The sequence below is a fragment of the Monomorium pharaonis genome, chromosome 6 (genome assembly GCF_013373865.1).
Source record: "Monomorium pharaonis isolate MP-MQ-018 chromosome 6, ASM1337386v2, whole genome shotgun sequence".
Taxonomy (NCBI): domain Eukaryota; kingdom Metazoa; phylum Arthropoda; class Insecta; order Hymenoptera; family Formicidae; genus Monomorium; species Monomorium pharaonis.
This window is the reverse complement of record NC_050472.1, coordinates 27,588,884-27,604,168: the sequence shown is the minus strand read 5'-3', so window position 1 is coordinate 27,604,168 and position 15,285 is coordinate 27,588,884. Positions and strand designations below refer to the sequence as shown.

General features: G+C 34.6%; 4 protein-coding genes across 13 annotated transcripts; 2 read left to right on the top strand and 2 right to left on the bottom strand.

The window, feature by feature from the left end:
• Positions 1–74: 74 nt before the first annotated feature.
• On the top strand, positions 75–733 carry LOC105829639 (mitochondrial import receptor subunit TOM7 homolog). The gene is made up of 3 exons (XM_012668658.3): positions 75–314; positions 409–457; positions 563–733. The coding sequence occupies exons 1-3, from the start codon at positions 215–217 to the stop codon at positions 576–578; spliced, it is 165 nt and encodes a 54-aa protein (XP_012524112.1). The 5' UTR covers positions 75–214; the 3' UTR covers positions 579–733.
• A 1,498-nt stretch (positions 734–2,231) lies between these two features.
• Positions 2,232–4,762, top strand: LOC105840350 (aurora kinase C). The gene is made up of 5 exons (XM_012687256.3): positions 2,232–2,504; positions 2,838–3,429; positions 3,628–3,762; positions 3,846–4,236; positions 4,303–4,762. The coding sequence occupies exons 2-5, from the start codon at positions 2,846–2,848 to the stop codon at positions 4,396–4,398; spliced, it is 1,206 nt and encodes a 401-aa protein (XP_012542710.1). The 5' UTR covers positions 2,232–2,504; positions 2,838–2,845; the 3' UTR covers positions 4,399–4,762.
• On the bottom strand, positions 4,761–9,335 carry LOC105840351 (nuclear valosin-containing protein-like). Its single transcript, XM_012687257.3, has 11 exons — positions 9,092–9,335; positions 8,665–8,901; positions 8,250–8,588; positions 7,865–8,167; positions 7,416–7,635; positions 7,044–7,326; positions 6,511–6,964; positions 6,164–6,331; positions 5,759–6,085; positions 5,394–5,612; positions 4,761–5,325 (listed from the first exon to the last, which is right to left on the bottom strand). Exons 1-11 carry the CDS (start codon positions 9,239–9,241, stop codon positions 5,200–5,202), a joined length of 2,826 nt encoding a protein of 941 aa, XP_012542711.1. The 5' UTR covers positions 9,242–9,335; the 3' UTR covers positions 4,761–5,199.
• Positions 9,336–11,276: 1,941 nt separating this feature from the next.
• On the bottom strand, positions 11,277–14,368 carry LOC105840352 (dual specificity mitogen-activated protein kinase kinase 3). Of its 10 annotated transcripts, none has more exons than XM_012687258.3 (7): positions 14,006–14,179; positions 13,700–13,880; positions 13,215–13,380; positions 12,896–13,132; positions 12,532–12,711; positions 12,240–12,457; positions 11,277–12,152 (listed from the first exon to the last, which is right to left on the bottom strand). In XM_012687258.3, the coding sequence occupies exons 2-7, from the start codon at positions 13,762–13,764 to the stop codon at positions 12,008–12,010; spliced, it is 1,011 nt and encodes a 336-aa protein (XP_012542712.1). In that variant the 5' UTR covers positions 13,765–13,880; positions 14,006–14,179; the 3' UTR covers positions 11,277–12,007. The 10 variants fall into 10 exon arrangements, with proteins under 10 accessions (XP_012542712.1, XP_012542717.1, XP_028050674.1 ...); XM_028194873.2 differs by lacking the exon at positions 14,006–14,179 and adding an exon at positions 14,221–14,368 and having other exon boundaries at positions 12,008–12,152; XM_012687259.3 differs by having other exon boundaries at positions 12,008–12,152; positions 14,084–14,188.
• Positions 14,369–15,285: the final 917 nt, after the last annotated feature.

Genomic DNA, 15,285 nt, shown 5'->3' with positions numbered 1-15,285 from the left:
ATCGGCCTATGACGCACGTTCTATTCAGCAGCTCTATTCCGCACCATGTGATTTCAGCCTTAAACGTACTGCAAGATAAAGTTTTGGAACGCCCTCCAGAGTCCACGAGATGTCCAAAAGTCCAAATCCGTCACCATTTGGGAATTAACGATATTAATATATTGTATGACACTTTGCGCGATATTAAAACTCCAAAAACCCAAAGACAATCAAAATGGTTTTAAGCTCCACTACAAAACAGAGAGTAGCCATCGTCCTGAATGTGAGCAAATTCGTATTTCAATGGGGTTTTATTCCTGCTGTTCTCTTTTTAGGTTAGATTTTTAATCTTACGATATCTATTCAAGAGACAATATATAATTTTGTTATTAATAAAAATACTGCATAGTTTTAATATTTTATTTTTAGGATTCAGCAAGGGTGCAGATCCAGGCATGCCTGAGTTAACCTTTATGAAGTAAGTAAGCCAATGTTTAGAGAAGACTTCTTTTTGGAACTATCCAGAAACGTAAACCTTGTCAGAATAAAACATTTCTTTATAATATATATTCTTTTTTTACAGCTTATTATGGCAGTAAGCTTTCTATTAGACATGCGTCCATTTTGAAAGAAAACATGGCTATCATTCGTGTTACATCAATATGTTTATTTACCGTTATAACATAATGTTTCCAATTGTCAGAGTAATAGTCTGTATCTTGGTAAATAAATGTTATATTATTGTTAATTAAAATCTAGCAACAGTTTTTTAACATCATGTTATTCGATTATTTTATTATGTTATCTAAAGTTCTAAAATATAAGATGCTTTCCAGCAAGTGGAACACAGTTATATACTGAACGACACAGTGTCGACTTGTAACTGAAAACATTGCTTAACTTTTATTTCACTTTTTTAAGTCAACATATTTCATTGTCAAAATGTAATATGTAATATTGTATCCATAGACCCAAATAGAACACAGAAATCATGATATCGATAAGGATTTTATTTGTTATTCATAATATGATAAGCATTTTATATATGTGACAAATAAAGCCACGCTGACACTTATAATGTTATTGACTATGTTTAATTGGGGAAATGACACAAAATGATTACACAGACTACGTTTACACGACACCCTTAAACAGGTTTAATAACATCGATACTTCTAGAGCTGGCCAATCATAACCATTCCATTCTTTCGAGGAATGGCTATAGTTGGCCAGTTTTATAACTTCGATGTTGTTAAACCCGACGTGTAAACGTAGTCATAGGCCGGTATTCATAGTCAAATCTTATTTCAAGATCGTCTCAAGCAATGTCTTAAGATGCTAATACGGCTCTGTGATTGGTTGATGGCATCTTAAGACAGTACTTAAGATAATCTTAAATATAAGACCCGACTATGAATACCGGCCATAGTCAAACCAAGCAAACACAATATTTTAACTGCATACAATTGAGAGCCACCGCACAAGCTTTTTCGTAACACGTTACGTTACGTTAAGTACTCCATACGAACCTAAGTTGTACTTAAAATTTAACTTAAATCAACGCACAAAGAAATCCTTAACGTAAGTTCTTAAGTTCTTACGTTAAGGATTTCTTTGTGCGTTGATTTAAGTTAAATTTTAAGTACAACTTAGGTTCGTATGGAGTACTTAACGTAACGTAACGCGTTATGGAAGAGTTTGTGCGGTGGCCCTTATGGGGTGCTTTTCATTTAGTGACACAAGTCGACACAAGTATCGTTCTATCTTTGTTACTCATTGAACATAAAAAAAAGATAGAACGATGCTTGTGTCGACTTGTGTTAGGGCCACCGCACAAACTCTTCCATAACGCGTTACGTTACGTTAAGTACTCCATACGAACTTAAGTTGTACTTAAAATTTAACTTAAATCAACGCACAAAGAAATCCTTAACGTAAGAACTTAAGAACTTACGTTAAAAGTTTCTTTGTGCGTTGATGTAAGTTTAATTTTAAGTACGAACTTAGATTTATGGAGCACTTAACGTAACGTAAGCCCTGGTCTACAATAAAAATTTAAGCTTTAAGCCGTAAGAAATTAACCAATCACAATCGAGTATTCTTATAAAAATCTACTGTGATTGGCCAGTTTCTTACGGCTTAAAGCTTAAATCCTTCATTGTAGACTAGGGCTAACGTGTTACGAAAAAGCTTGTGCGGTGGCTCTTAGAACAATCCATCGCCATATACAGCCAAATTTATGTTGGTCACACTGATTTTATCTTTAGGATAGATTTTCAGTACTGGCAGTGAATTTCGGAACGCAGCCAGTGAATATCGAAACGCAGCCTATATTCTCGTTCACGTAACTTGTACTCTGACCAATCAACGAATGGCATTCAATAAAACCGTTTAAATTTGAAAAACCGTTTAATGAGATTGCGGACGCGGAGCTTACATCAGTTACCGACGACAATATTCGTAAATATCTCTCGTTTTGAGCAACTTGGAGCAACCTTAAAAGTATTTGCCCTAGTACTAGACAGGTAAAATCTTTCAAAGAAGATCAAATTTTTGTTTTCTCTATCACGATTCTTTAAAACTAACTTTCATATGTTCCACGTGAAAAATATGTGCTCTTAATATCAAATATAAACTCTGAAGTATAAAAGTGCATATAAAATTATTAAAGTATAGAATTTGCAGCAGTTGACAGTATACACGATGGCACATACATATAAATATTGATGTGTGTGTTACGTAATTTTTACATTTTACTATGTTTCTTTCATTAATCTTTTTATGTGCGTAAAATAGATGTGTAAGTCGCTGAAAGATTGACTGTAGCATATTTGTCTTACTTATTATTCCAATTGTAGGACCAACTATGCTTGGAACCAACAAGGAAAACTATAAAACTCATCATCAATCAACTACACATACATCGAAAGCAGTTAGTGGTTTTAAGTATTTGCACATTTCTAAAACGGTTCCATTGAGAAATGCTCAAAATATGAATGATGGAAATAAGAAGGAAAATATCTACAAAGTTAGTGCAACAAATGTCAAAAATGAAAACGAATGTAAAGAGACTACAAACAAGTCTACTGAATTGATGCCACCACCTAAATTATCAGTGGCATGTAAATTAGTAGATTCTACGCAAGATCAACAAAAGTCTAATAATGAAAATCAAGAAGCAAGAGATAATAAGAGCAAAATTCTACAGAAAATTGTCAGCAATACAGATACTAGTGTGAGTAAAGAAAATGAAAGTGAAAAAAGATGGGTATTGTCAGATTTTGATATTGGTCGACCCCTGGGTAAAGGAAAATTTGGTAATGTATACTTGGCCAGAGAAAAAAGATCCAAATTTATAATAGCCATGAAGGTTCTTTATAGATCGCAAATAGAAGATGCTAAAATCTCACATCAAGTAGTCAGAGAAATAGAAATCCAAACCCATTTGAGGTAGTACATATTCTCTATTCTATTTTCATTACCTCTACATGTATCACACCACACCACACAGTACACACGTACACACACACACACACACACACACACACACACACACACAGAGAGAGAGAGACGTATGTATGTGTACGTGCATGCAATATAAAATCATTAAAGGGAGTTATATATTTGATATAGATATCTTTTTTATAGACATCCAAATATTTTAAGAATGTATGGATATTTTTATGATGATAAGCGAATTTATTTAATATTAGAATATGCACCAAAAGGAGAACTTTATAAAGAATTAAAAAATCAACCTGATAAGCGATTTGACGAAGTAAGGTAGGAATTGACGGAAAAATTCTTCTATAAATAATAATTGAAATTAATTGAATACTTATGTTGTATAATTTCTTTACTTGTAGAACAGCCATTTACATAGCTCAATTGGCAGACGCGTTAAAATATTGCCACAGCAAGAGCGTTATCCATCGTGACATTAAACCTGAAAATTTACTTCTTGGAATGAATGGAGAATTAAAAATAGCCGACTTTGGATGGTCCGTGCATGCTCCTTCCTCACGAAGAGACACTCTATGCGGCACTTTGGATTACTTGCCACCTGAAATGATTTCTGGGAAAACACATAATCATACAGTCGACTTTTGGAGCGTTGGAATATTATGTTATGAATGCTTGGTTGGCAAACCTCCTTTTTATGCGACAACTAATGATGAAACTTATTTAAATATAAAGAGATTGCGATATACATTTCCAAGTTTTGTTAGTGAAGGTGCAAGAGATTTAATTTCAAAGGTAAGCTGCTACTGTAATATTATTTCGATTATTTAGTTACTCTCTTAATTATCTTTTATATTTCAGTTGATAGTTATTGAGCCTGAGAAGAGATTGGATATGGATAGTGTTCTTGCGCATTCTTGGATCATAAAAAATTATCACAAGATAGACAAGGCATGATACATTAGTCTTAAGCAATGTCTAATCTAATTTGTATTAAAGCCCGACATGTCGTAATAAATTTATTGTAATTTTAAATTCTTGACGTTCACCAGAGAATTGATAATGCAGTTATACTATTATAATGCATTTAGAATATTTTTTTATGCGATACATAGGGATTGAGATTGGAATATATTGTGCTTAATAGGCAAGTTTCCATTTAGCTTTTCTTAAACAAGCGGTTTATTTACACGAAATGTGTTGCGATAACATTACCATTTGTTTTATATTTTTATGTTACTGAGAATATATAAACAATTTGTATTAAATGATTATATATTAAGAGTATTTAAATATAGCATAATAAAGAACCAGTAAGATTGATTTTATCTTAAAACATTTATTTGTACACATAATCCTACATATAATTAAAAAAATTGTTAAACGTTATTAATGTGATAAAATATAAAGTTTTATTGATTGATGAAAATCTTGTAGATCTTTTAATATTAAAGTTATCTATATTTTCTGTATTTATTCACAGAAAAACTAACGAGATTTTAACTGATTGTATCAACTATATCTTGAAACAATAATAAATCGTCAGAAAAGAGACAACAGTTCTTTATTTGTTATGTTCATTATTATTAATTATTAATGTAGCCAATAGTAAAACCACATATTATTTTAAACCTAGATGGCGGAAAGAAAATTTAAATATTGTAGGAACGCCTTTTGTCTTTTATGTAAAAATTTACGTGATTCTTGGTATCGGAAGAATACTTTAGCATGATTCTTACAGATTTGTAATAATTGTACTTAAGTTTCCATTGGCTCCATGATTACGTCAACAATTGGAGCATCTACTGGCGTGTCCATTGGTGTAACTTCAGGATTCTTTCTACCCGAATACAAATTGCTTAACTTTTCATATTGTTTAATATCCTGCAGAATTTATATTATCATTATATATGTATTATCTAATGTAGATTTGCAAATAAATCAATACTTGCTTTCTCGCGAACAGATGGTTGCACTTTATCAAATGCCTGAATAATGTGTCTCATTGAAATTTCTGCTTGTCCATAACCAGCTATGATTTCTTTTAATGCTTCCATACCAGCCTCTCTTATTAAAGCTGCTAAATCTGCACCGGTGTAGCCCTCACATCTATTGTCATATGCCACTTGATTCAGATCCACATCTGAGGCAAGTTTTGGTTTCGTTCCATTCTGCAAATTATATTTTGTCGACATGTTAAATTATTAGGAAAAAACGCGATTTTTTAAAATAAGTTAAACTTTGCCCCTCTCTCTCTGCGCGCGCGCGTATGTGTGTGCGTGTGTGTGGGGCGTGCGTGAGTGAGTGAGTAAAATACCTTTGTTACTGCATGCAAAATGTCCACCCTATCTGAAGCATTCGGAAGACCAACATATAAAATTTTATCCAGTCTTCCTGGCCTCAATACAGCTGGATCTATAATATCAGGTCGATTACTAGCCGCCATAAGAAATACTCCTTGCCGGCCTTCCACGCCGTCCATTTCTGTAAGCATTTGATTAACGACGCGTGCTGTCGCTGAATTATCGCCTTCCGTTCTTTTAGGACACAATGCATCTATCTCATCAAAAAATATGACGCAAGGCATGGAATTTCTTGCTCTTAAGAAACATTGACGAACTGCTTTTTCACTTTCGCCAACATACTAAAAATGTACACATACAAAATCATTAGACTGTTGTATTTTCAAGTTCAATTCAAATGTGATAATGCTAAAACTTACCATGTTTAAAAGTTCAGGTCCTTTAACAGAAATAAAATTAATTCCAGCTTCATTGGCGACAGCTTTGGCCAATAATGTTTTTCCACATCCAGGTGGACCGCACAATAACACTCCACTGCCAACTGTCAAACCCAAATTATTAAAGTGTTCAGAATGTTTGACAGGAGCCTGTAATAAATAAATTTATATACTTATGCCACTAAAAATACTGTAAAAATGCTGTAAAATAAATAACAGTTGCTTTGATTTTATGCAACATTGATTAGAGTTGAAGGTGTAGCAAATGTCATAAAACTAACAGGTCTCTTTCACAATAAAAGGTATTAAGAATATAAACTGACACTTACAAGAATTGTCATTTGCAATTCTTGCCGTATGTTTCGCAGTGAGCCAACATCATCCCAGGTTACATCGGGAACTGTCGCGAATCCTTCTCTTTTCGCTGAAGGTTGAACAATCCGTAAAGCAGTCTCAAAATCATTGTGTTCGATGCACAAGGTCGAGAGACGTTCCGGAGAAAGCGGTGGTTCGGTACGTAACCAAGCTAGTAAAGTTGACAAATCTGCAGAATGTTCCTGTATTACATCCATTTCGGCAATTCCTGAGATCGGACTTTTGGATACTTCTTTTGGAAACACAAGATCGTTCCCAATCGTAGTAGAAGCTTCTGCCACAACACTATTGTCAATTAAATTTTCTGAATTTTTGGTGATTTTAATTTCTTCATCAACTTGCTTCTCATTTTTGGTTACTTCAGATGATTTTTCTTCCTGTTTCGATCTATTTAGACTCTCAAATACTCTACAAAATTTATAGACACAATTTATGTACGTGCACATATTAGTGTATACATGTGAAAATTATGTTTAAAAAAATTTACCTGTCTACAGCAACCATAGCAGACTCCCTAATTAAAGCAACTAAATCTGCACCTACAAAACCTGGAGTAAGAGAAGCTATTGTCGATAAACTAACATTAGGAGCCAATACAACTTTCTCAGTATGCACCGCTAAAATCCTAGCCCTTGCTTCTCTATCTGGTATTCCAAGGCACACTTCACGATCAAAACGTCCTGCTCTTCTTAAAGCAGGATCTAATGAATCTGGTCGATTTGTCGCACCAATTACCAACACTCTGTCTCCATTTTCATTAAGATTTAATTCTAATAAGAAAAGAAAAAAGAAATGTATATCTTATGACACCTAGAACAATGCAAAATATCAAGCAATAGTAGAAACATTAATATTTTACCATCTAAACTTGATAATAATTGTGCAACAATTCTTCTTTCCATTTCTCTTTGAGCTGTAGCTCTATGTGGCGTGACAGCATCTATCTCATCCAAAAAAACAACACATGGTGCAAGAGTTAAAGCTTGTTCAAATAATTCCCTGATACGCGCTTCACTTTCACCAGACACTCCAGTCACAAGTTCAGGTCCTGCCACTTTTAGCAGTGGCATATTTAATTCCTAACATAAAAATTTTTTTTAATATAAAATACAGATATAAATACATAAATATGTGTGCATGTGTGTGTAAAATTTAAAAATACGTAAAACTTGTGTACAAACTTGACAATTGTTTAGAAAATTTAATAAATGTGAGAAATTTACTGTGGTTTATAATAACCTGTAATTAGGTAACATTTCTATTGTAGTATATACTTTAGATGTTTTCTGGAATGAAATATTATCTTACTCCCGCAATTGCATGTGCCAATAATGTTTTTCCACACCCAGGTGGTCCGTGAAGTAAAAATCCCCTTGGTGGAGATATACCAAACTGTTTGAAGATTTCAGGATGTTTCATATGAGCTAATAATTTACAGACAACTTTTAAAATTTTGTCGCTGCCTCCTACATCAGAGAATGTAATTTTTGATTCTATGATGGGTACAATTTTTGCTTTCTTTGCGATTGAAAATTGTCCATTTTCCTTGTCCCTTTGTCGCTTTCTCGTATTTTCTGGCACTGATGACTGTTTCACAACTTCATTCATGGGCTGAAATGATAGAAACAGGTAACAAATTTTCCATCAAATTTCCACTATAATGTAATAGGATGAATCATATGCAAATGTGTACCAATTTTGATTTTAGAGGTGTCTCTGGTTTTTTTGAGGTAATCATGTCATCTAGTTGCTTTACTGCAACTGCTTCCTGCATTATGGTGGTTGTTTCTGGCTTGGCCAGACTAGTTGTTTCCACTTTTGGAGCTATATGTTGAGAAGATTCTTTGACTACAGTAGCACCAGCCTCAGGTGTCATCACATCTTTCTCATCCTTGGAATCGACTTTGGCAACATCGTCATCGCTACTGATATCTATCAATTCTTTATCACTCGAGTTTCCATTCTGTTTGAATTGAGCTTTCTTATACATTTGTAATAACATATCACCTATCGAAGAACGTTGTGTATCTGACTAAAATCACATAGATTTGATTAAAATTTTTTAGTAGGAAGAATAATAACGCAAAACTGAGCCATAATTGAAATACCTCGACGTCTACATCTTCGAAATCTTCGTCGTCGTCGTCATCGTCGTCGTCATACGTAGAGCATTCACGTGTAGAAGGCTTCCTCGAGAATATCTCTGTAAGCTCGTCGTAAGCCTTGCGTACCATTGCGCGAAACGCTCCGCGTTTTTTACCACGATAATCCTTGTATCGTCTTTGCAACGCATCTGCCATTTCGTTTACATCGATGTATACCTTATTTTCATTTTCGTGCATGTACTGCGAAACATATAAACGTAACATCAGGTCTAACTCAAGCTGAAGTTAAATGTACGATTATGTCAATATACTCTACGTGGATACGGACGCGGATACCGTTTTTCGAAGGTTTATGATAAAAAAATATGAAACAATCGAAAGAAATAAGCTAACCTAACCTAACCTTGACGCGATAGATTCACGTTATTACCGTTTGCACGCGACCGATCAATGATTGATCCCGAAATAGCCTTTGATCCATCCTGTGCTTATTATTTACAACTCTCGATCTGTAATCTCCACTTGATCCTTGTAGCGGGATAATATCGATCGACGAATTTAGTTTGCCCATTTTCTGCATATTTCCGGATGAAATAAAGAGAAAGGGTAAAAAATCAGGGAGAGAAGAAACCCGGCTCGTGTAGTTCTTCGTGACACAAAGATGACGCTTTAGGCCAGGGGCCCGATTCTTGAAGTCATTCGCAAGAGAAACGTATACGCAAATACTCGCTCTAACAGAAAGTTGTAAGTTTATTGGTTAATAGCCATACGATAGCCAATAAATTTCTAACTTTTCTGTAAGAACAGAATTTGCGAATACGTTTCTCTTGCGAATAAATTCAAGAATAGAGCCCCAGATCTACAATAGGGCCGGAAACCTTATGCCATACGAAATTAACCAATTATAATCGAATATGAGAAGAATAAGGCCGGATCTACAATAGGTGTAGTAAGCCTTATGCCATAAGGAATTAACCAATTATATTCGATTATTCTTCTCATATTCGATTATAATTGGGCTACATTCCAAAACGTCCTTTCCGAGGAAAATTTTACTCGATGTAATATAGGGCTACATTCCAAAACATCCTTTCCGAGGAAAATTTTACTCGATGTAATATAACATACGTTACGTGTACTATATATTTCGAGTAAAATTTTCCTCGGAAAGGATGTTTTGGAATGTAGCCTTGGTCAATTTCTAATGGCATAAAACTTGATCCGACCTAATCGAATATAATTGGTTAATTCCTTATGGCATAAGGGCCACCGCACAAACTCTTCCATAAGGGCCACCGCACAAACTCTTCCATAACGCGTTACGTTACGTTAAGTACTCCATACAAACCTAAGTTGTACTTAAAATTTAACTTAAATCAACGCACAAAGAAATCCTTAACGTAAGAACTTAAGAACTTACGTTAAGGATTTCTTTGTGCGTTGATTTAAGTTAAATTTTAAGTACAACTTAGGTTCGTATGGAGTACTTAACGTAACGTAACGCGTTATGGAAGAGTTTGTGCGGTGGCCCTAAGGCTTAAAGCCCTCACACATGAATTGACATAACCGTAACAGTAAGATTTTGACCAATCACGTACTTGAATTAGCCGGTTACGGCAGGTTACGGTTATGGTCGCCCAATCCGACGCGTCAAAACCTTACGTTATGGTTATGTCAATTCATGTGTGAGAGCCTTAATACACACAACTGGGGCTTGATTCTTGAATTCATTCGCAAGAAAACGTATGTGCAAATACCCGCTTTAACAGAAAAGTTGCAAGTTTATTGGTTGAAAGTCATACAATAGCCAATAAATTTTCAACTTTTCTGTAAGAACAGAATTTGCGAATACGTTTCTCTTGCAAATGAATTCAAGAATCGAGCCTCTGTATTTGTCATCCATCATACATGCGCAGCTTGGCCCAAACAAGTAATGAATTTAAGCTGATCAGCCAATGATTAAACACATTCACTAGTTGTTTACTATTTGATACGCGTACCAAGTGCTTGGTGTAAACTAGTGGTTTGTTCGCGTTGCCATGCTTCGACATGCTCCTACTCACTCCAACGCATTCTAATAGATTGGCGTCATCGGAATCAACGTATTGGAGTGCGTTGGGGTGAATAGGAGCATGTTGGGGCATGTGACGCGAACAGACGCCTTATGCCCAGTCTACAATGAGTCGTTGGTCGTTGGTCGTAAGAAATTTAACCAATCACAGTTGATCTTAGAGAAGAATAACCGAACATAATTGGTTAAATTTCTTACGACCAACGACCAACGACTCATTGTAGACTGGGCATTAGGTCATACACCTTATGACTCCAAAATGGCGTTCATGAGATGACCTTCCTTCCTCTCCCGTCGTTCACTACAGACCTTGGTACCCATTACGGGATGATTCAAATTCACGAGATGCACGATTAGCATTTAGATTTAGACTATTACATGTGCTTTCTTCAAAAGGATGATTCAAATTCACGAGATACACGATTAGTATTTGGACTATTACATTTGCTTTCTTAAAAAAAAACTAAATTAAGTTAAAATCGAAATTAATCTACATTGATGGAAATAAACATAAAATATTTTAGAAAATCAAAACAATTTTTGATGACTTTGTAAAAGAATTTATTTCAATACACATTACACTCAAAGATCAAATGACTCGTCAATAAATTTATCATACTATTTAGTTTACTTGGGTATATTTTTTATTATATTATAGCACTAAGTATAGAAAGGGAAAACAAGGATTTTTACAAGAGATTTATTATATATACATAAAATCAATATATGTATGCATATATGACATACAAAACTGATTTCATATACATAAAGTTGTGTACATATTCACAAAATTTAATTTCTATTAACGTAATTGATACAAGTCATCACTAAATAAAACTTTTCTGGAAAACTACAATTTTGATTATGCACATATAATTATATACAATCTAATGTTAGAATAAATTCTTGTAACTTGTGTTTTTAAAGATGCGCACATACTATATATCAATCAAATATTAAGATTTTTCTAATTCTTTATTTACTTTGATGTTCTAAAAGATAGAACAATTAAAATTGAGAAGTAGGGTCAATTATTTTCATGCTAAACTTATAAAGGCTGAATGGTATCAGATGCAATTATTAAAATAAATGAAGAGGATAATGAATAAAGGAATATTAATTTTTTAGTGTGAGTTTATGTCTCGATACACAATGATATTATAAACGCGATCCGTAAATATAAATTACATATGACAATGCGTCACGTGACTGTCTTGCAAAAATACAAGTTACAGGTCAAATTATATTGCAAGGTACATCAAAGTGACATATACACTATATCGGTTGCTCGTTTTCCGGCAAGTCTAAAATCTCTTCAACAAATTCGGCCACATTTGCATCTTTTTGGGCATATTCTCTGACAAAATCAAATTCCAGCAATTGACTGTAATTTGGACGGGCAGTGTAGTTCTTCATCAAACTGAAAACAGTAACGATTACGTGAAAGAATTAACCAAATTCGATTTCAGAGTTGTAAGAAATAATCTTATCGCCGCACTTCATTTACCACTTGTTAATAAATTCCTCGAACGAAGAAGAGAACTTGCCAGCAGGTAATTTCGGGGCATCGTCCTTCACCACTTGTTTCAGTTGTTCGAATGGCGTACCCCATGATTCATACGGAAATTTTCCAGTTGCTAATTCAATGAGAGAAATTCCTAACGACCAGACATCAGATCTGATATCGTATTGCGATGGGTTACCTGATGGATCTATCCTTTCTGGCTACAAAAAAAATAATGGTGTATTGAGTGGACAACTGATAAAATTTCCAAAGATAAGATCTTACAGTTACGTACAGCCATATACGGTTTACATCCGGCATCGATGGTTTTAGCAACTGAATCTACAAGGTAACCCGATATCCCAAAGTCACAAATTTTTACCTCGCCTTTCCGATTAATTAAGATATTACTAGGTTTCACATCTCTATGAATCACACGTAATTGCGAATAGAGATAATGTAATGCGCTTACTACCTACAGATATACAATAGATGGTTTTTACATTAGAGTTTCAAAAAAGAAGTAAAAAATCACACTATACTCTCACACAGTTTTAAGTTAAATTAAAGAAGCAAAGAACGAGAAAAAAAATCTCCATAATAATTATTTAATTTAGTGGAACATTAAGTATTTAAAGAGTTAGTGTATGTATCTATACCGCAAAAGCCACTTTTCCTAAAATATCTTCAGGAATGGTACAACCATGTTTGTACACTTTTGTATAAAATTTGTCAAGACTCATATCCATCACCTCCATACATATCCATACATCTCCTTCTCGAAATAAGGCTCCATAGAATTGTACTGTATAGGAACACGCCGAACTACGCATGGAAATATCTAAATCCATAAGCAGCCGCTTTTGCTCTTGTGTATTAACAGTAGCAGCTATCCTCTATAAATATCAATATCTTTTTAAAATAAAATTCCATTATACATAATATAGGGAAGCTTGTGGCTTATTTCAATAATAATACCTTAACAGCCATAATTGTGCCACTCTGTTTATGCCGCATTTTATCAACGATCCCATACGCTCCACGACCAAGTACGCAAAGTGTTTCTAAATCATCAGCTTCTACTTCAAACGTCTTTTCTTCTATAGTAATGGTAGTTCGCTTGTCTAAATTTCTTGGTGGTGTCCTAAAACAAAGCATCTATAGAAAATATTTATCTAAAAAACATCCTAAAGTATATAAAAAATACATATGTCCATGACGCGTACACGCACACACATGCAAGGTATATAATTATTTCTCCAAGTAATAAACATTACATATTACATTTGTACATATTACACAGCTAAAATTTTTTAACTTTTTTTTAATATCTAGCTTAAATAGTCATATTTCTCCTTTTAAATTTTTCATGTAAATATGACTTATTCACATACAAAAGATCAATTGATATGACACATACTAATCACAGTTTTCAAGAAACCATGTATCAATGTTTTACATACACTGGTACAGGTATTTCTTCTGAGACCTGCAGTTTCAGATTACGTTTTCCACGACGTAGAGCCATGATATGAATTATAATCGACAAAAGATTGCGCCGTTCGCGCAAATTCGGCTATATTCCAGAGAAAGTCAACGAGAACTCATGGTTGACAGTGTCATAGGACGCAAAGCGTATGTAATCTGGAAAAGCAAGAGGAAACATTGAATTGTATCAAAAGATGCCTCAAAACCAACCAAGCCAAACCAAGCAACCAACCAACCAATCAATCAATCAATCAACCAACTAACCAACCAACCAATCTAACCTAACCTAACCAACCAACCAATCAATCAACCAACAAACGAACGAACGAACGAACGAAAGCACAAATGGACGGACGAACGTTTATAGATGATCTAGATTTAGGTTATTCCGCAAGCTCGAGTCGTGCGTTGCCGCGCTCGCGCTTACACGCGCACACACACACACACACACGCGCGCGCGCGCGCACGCGCGCACGCGCGCACAATAAAATATTACATTCTTCGTTCACGTGGCAATGAATTTATCAAATGTCATTATACAGATTATACTGTCTGCAAAACATTGCGCTGTCTTAGCGAAATGCTGCATGAAACACATGACACATCTCTTAACTGAATCTCTGGTCGGTATTCATAGCTCCAGTTTACACCGAGCACTTGGTACGCGTATCAAGTAGTGAATTTAAGCTGATCAGCCAATGATTAAACACATTTACTAGTTATTTACTATTTGATACGCGTACCAAGTGCTCGGTGTAAACTAAGTCCATGTCATAGCTCTAGTTTATGGTCTGTTCTTTCTAGCTGCACTATTGCACCGGTGCAATAAGTTAAAGTAAGACAAGTATATTTTTTCTCATTCTAACTTATTGCACCAGGGGCTCGATTCTTGAATTCATTCGCAAGAGAAACGTATTCGTAAATTCTGTTCTTACAGAAAAGTTGGAAATTTATTGGCTATCGTATGACTTTTAACCAATAAAATTGCAACTTTTCTGTTAGAGCGGGTATTTGCGCATACGTTTCTCTTGCAAATGAATTCAAGAATAGAGCCCCAGTGCAACAGTGCAGCTAGAAAGAACAGATTATGGCTTAGTTTACATCGTGCATTTGATACGCGCGATCAGGTACCATATTCGTATCAAATTTGTACTAAATATTTAGTACGCACGATGTAAACGTTGCCGGATCAATTTGGTACGAGCGTATCAAGTAGGAGTATCGTACTAAACTGATACGCGTATTAAGTGATACAAATGTCGATGTAAACGCATAAAACGCATTTTAGAGAGAATTTAGCAATTGAGCATAACCTCAGTGCTAAAATCTAAAAACCGGTGTGAAAATGTCTTAGTAGGAGATATCAACATGAATTAAATTTGTATTATATTTTTCACAGTACATGCTTAGTACATTCGATGTAAACGCGCTCGTACTAAGGCTTTGGTGCGCACCAAACTTAATACGCGTACTAAGGTTTTGACGATGTAAACTAAGCCTATTACACCGAGCACTTGGTACGCGTATCAAATAGTAAATAACTAGTGAATGTGTTTAATCA

Coding starts and splice junctions, on each gene's coding strand:
- LOC105829639 (XM_012668658.3), top strand. CDS start 215: ATGGTTTTAAGCTCCACTACAAAACAGAGAGTAGCCATCGTCCTGAAT. Junction 315..408: donor TCCTGCTGTTCTCTTTTTAG/GTTAGATTTTTA, acceptor TTTTATTTTTAG/GATTCAGCAAGGGTGCAGAT.
- LOC105840350 (XM_012687256.3), top strand. CDS start 2,846: ATGCTTGGAACCAACAAGGAAAACTATAAAACTCATCATCAATCAACT. Junction 3,430..3,627: donor GAAATCCAAACCCATTTGAG/GTAGTACATATT, acceptor TCTTTTTTATAG/ACATCCAAATATTTTAAGAA. Junction 4,237..4,302: donor CAAGAGATTTAATTTCAAAG/GTAAGCTGCTAC, acceptor TTTATATTTCAG/TTGATAGTTATTGAGCCTGA.
- LOC105840351 (XM_012687257.3), bottom strand. CDS start 9,241: ATGCAGAAAATGGGCAAACTAAATTCGTCGATCGATATTATCCCGCTA. Junction 5,613..5,758: donor TTTTGCATGCAGTAACAAAG/GTATTTTACTCA, acceptor TATAATTTGCAG/AATGGAACGAAACCAAAACT. Junction 5,326..5,393: donor AACCATCTGTTCGCGAGAAA/GCAAGTATTGAT, acceptor TAAATTCTGCAG/GATATTAAACAATATGAAAA.
- LOC105840352 (XM_028194873.2), bottom strand. CDS start 13,764: ATGGCTCTACGTCGTGGAAAACGTAATCTGAAACTGCAGGTCTCAGAA. Junction 12,458..12,531: donor GATGTAAACCGTATATGGCT/GTACGTAACTGT, acceptor TTTTTTTTGTAG/CCAGAAAGGATAGATCCATC. Junction 12,153..12,239: donor GAGGAATTTATTAACAAGTG/GTAAATGAAGTG, acceptor TACTGTTTTCAG/TTTGATGAAGAACTACACTG.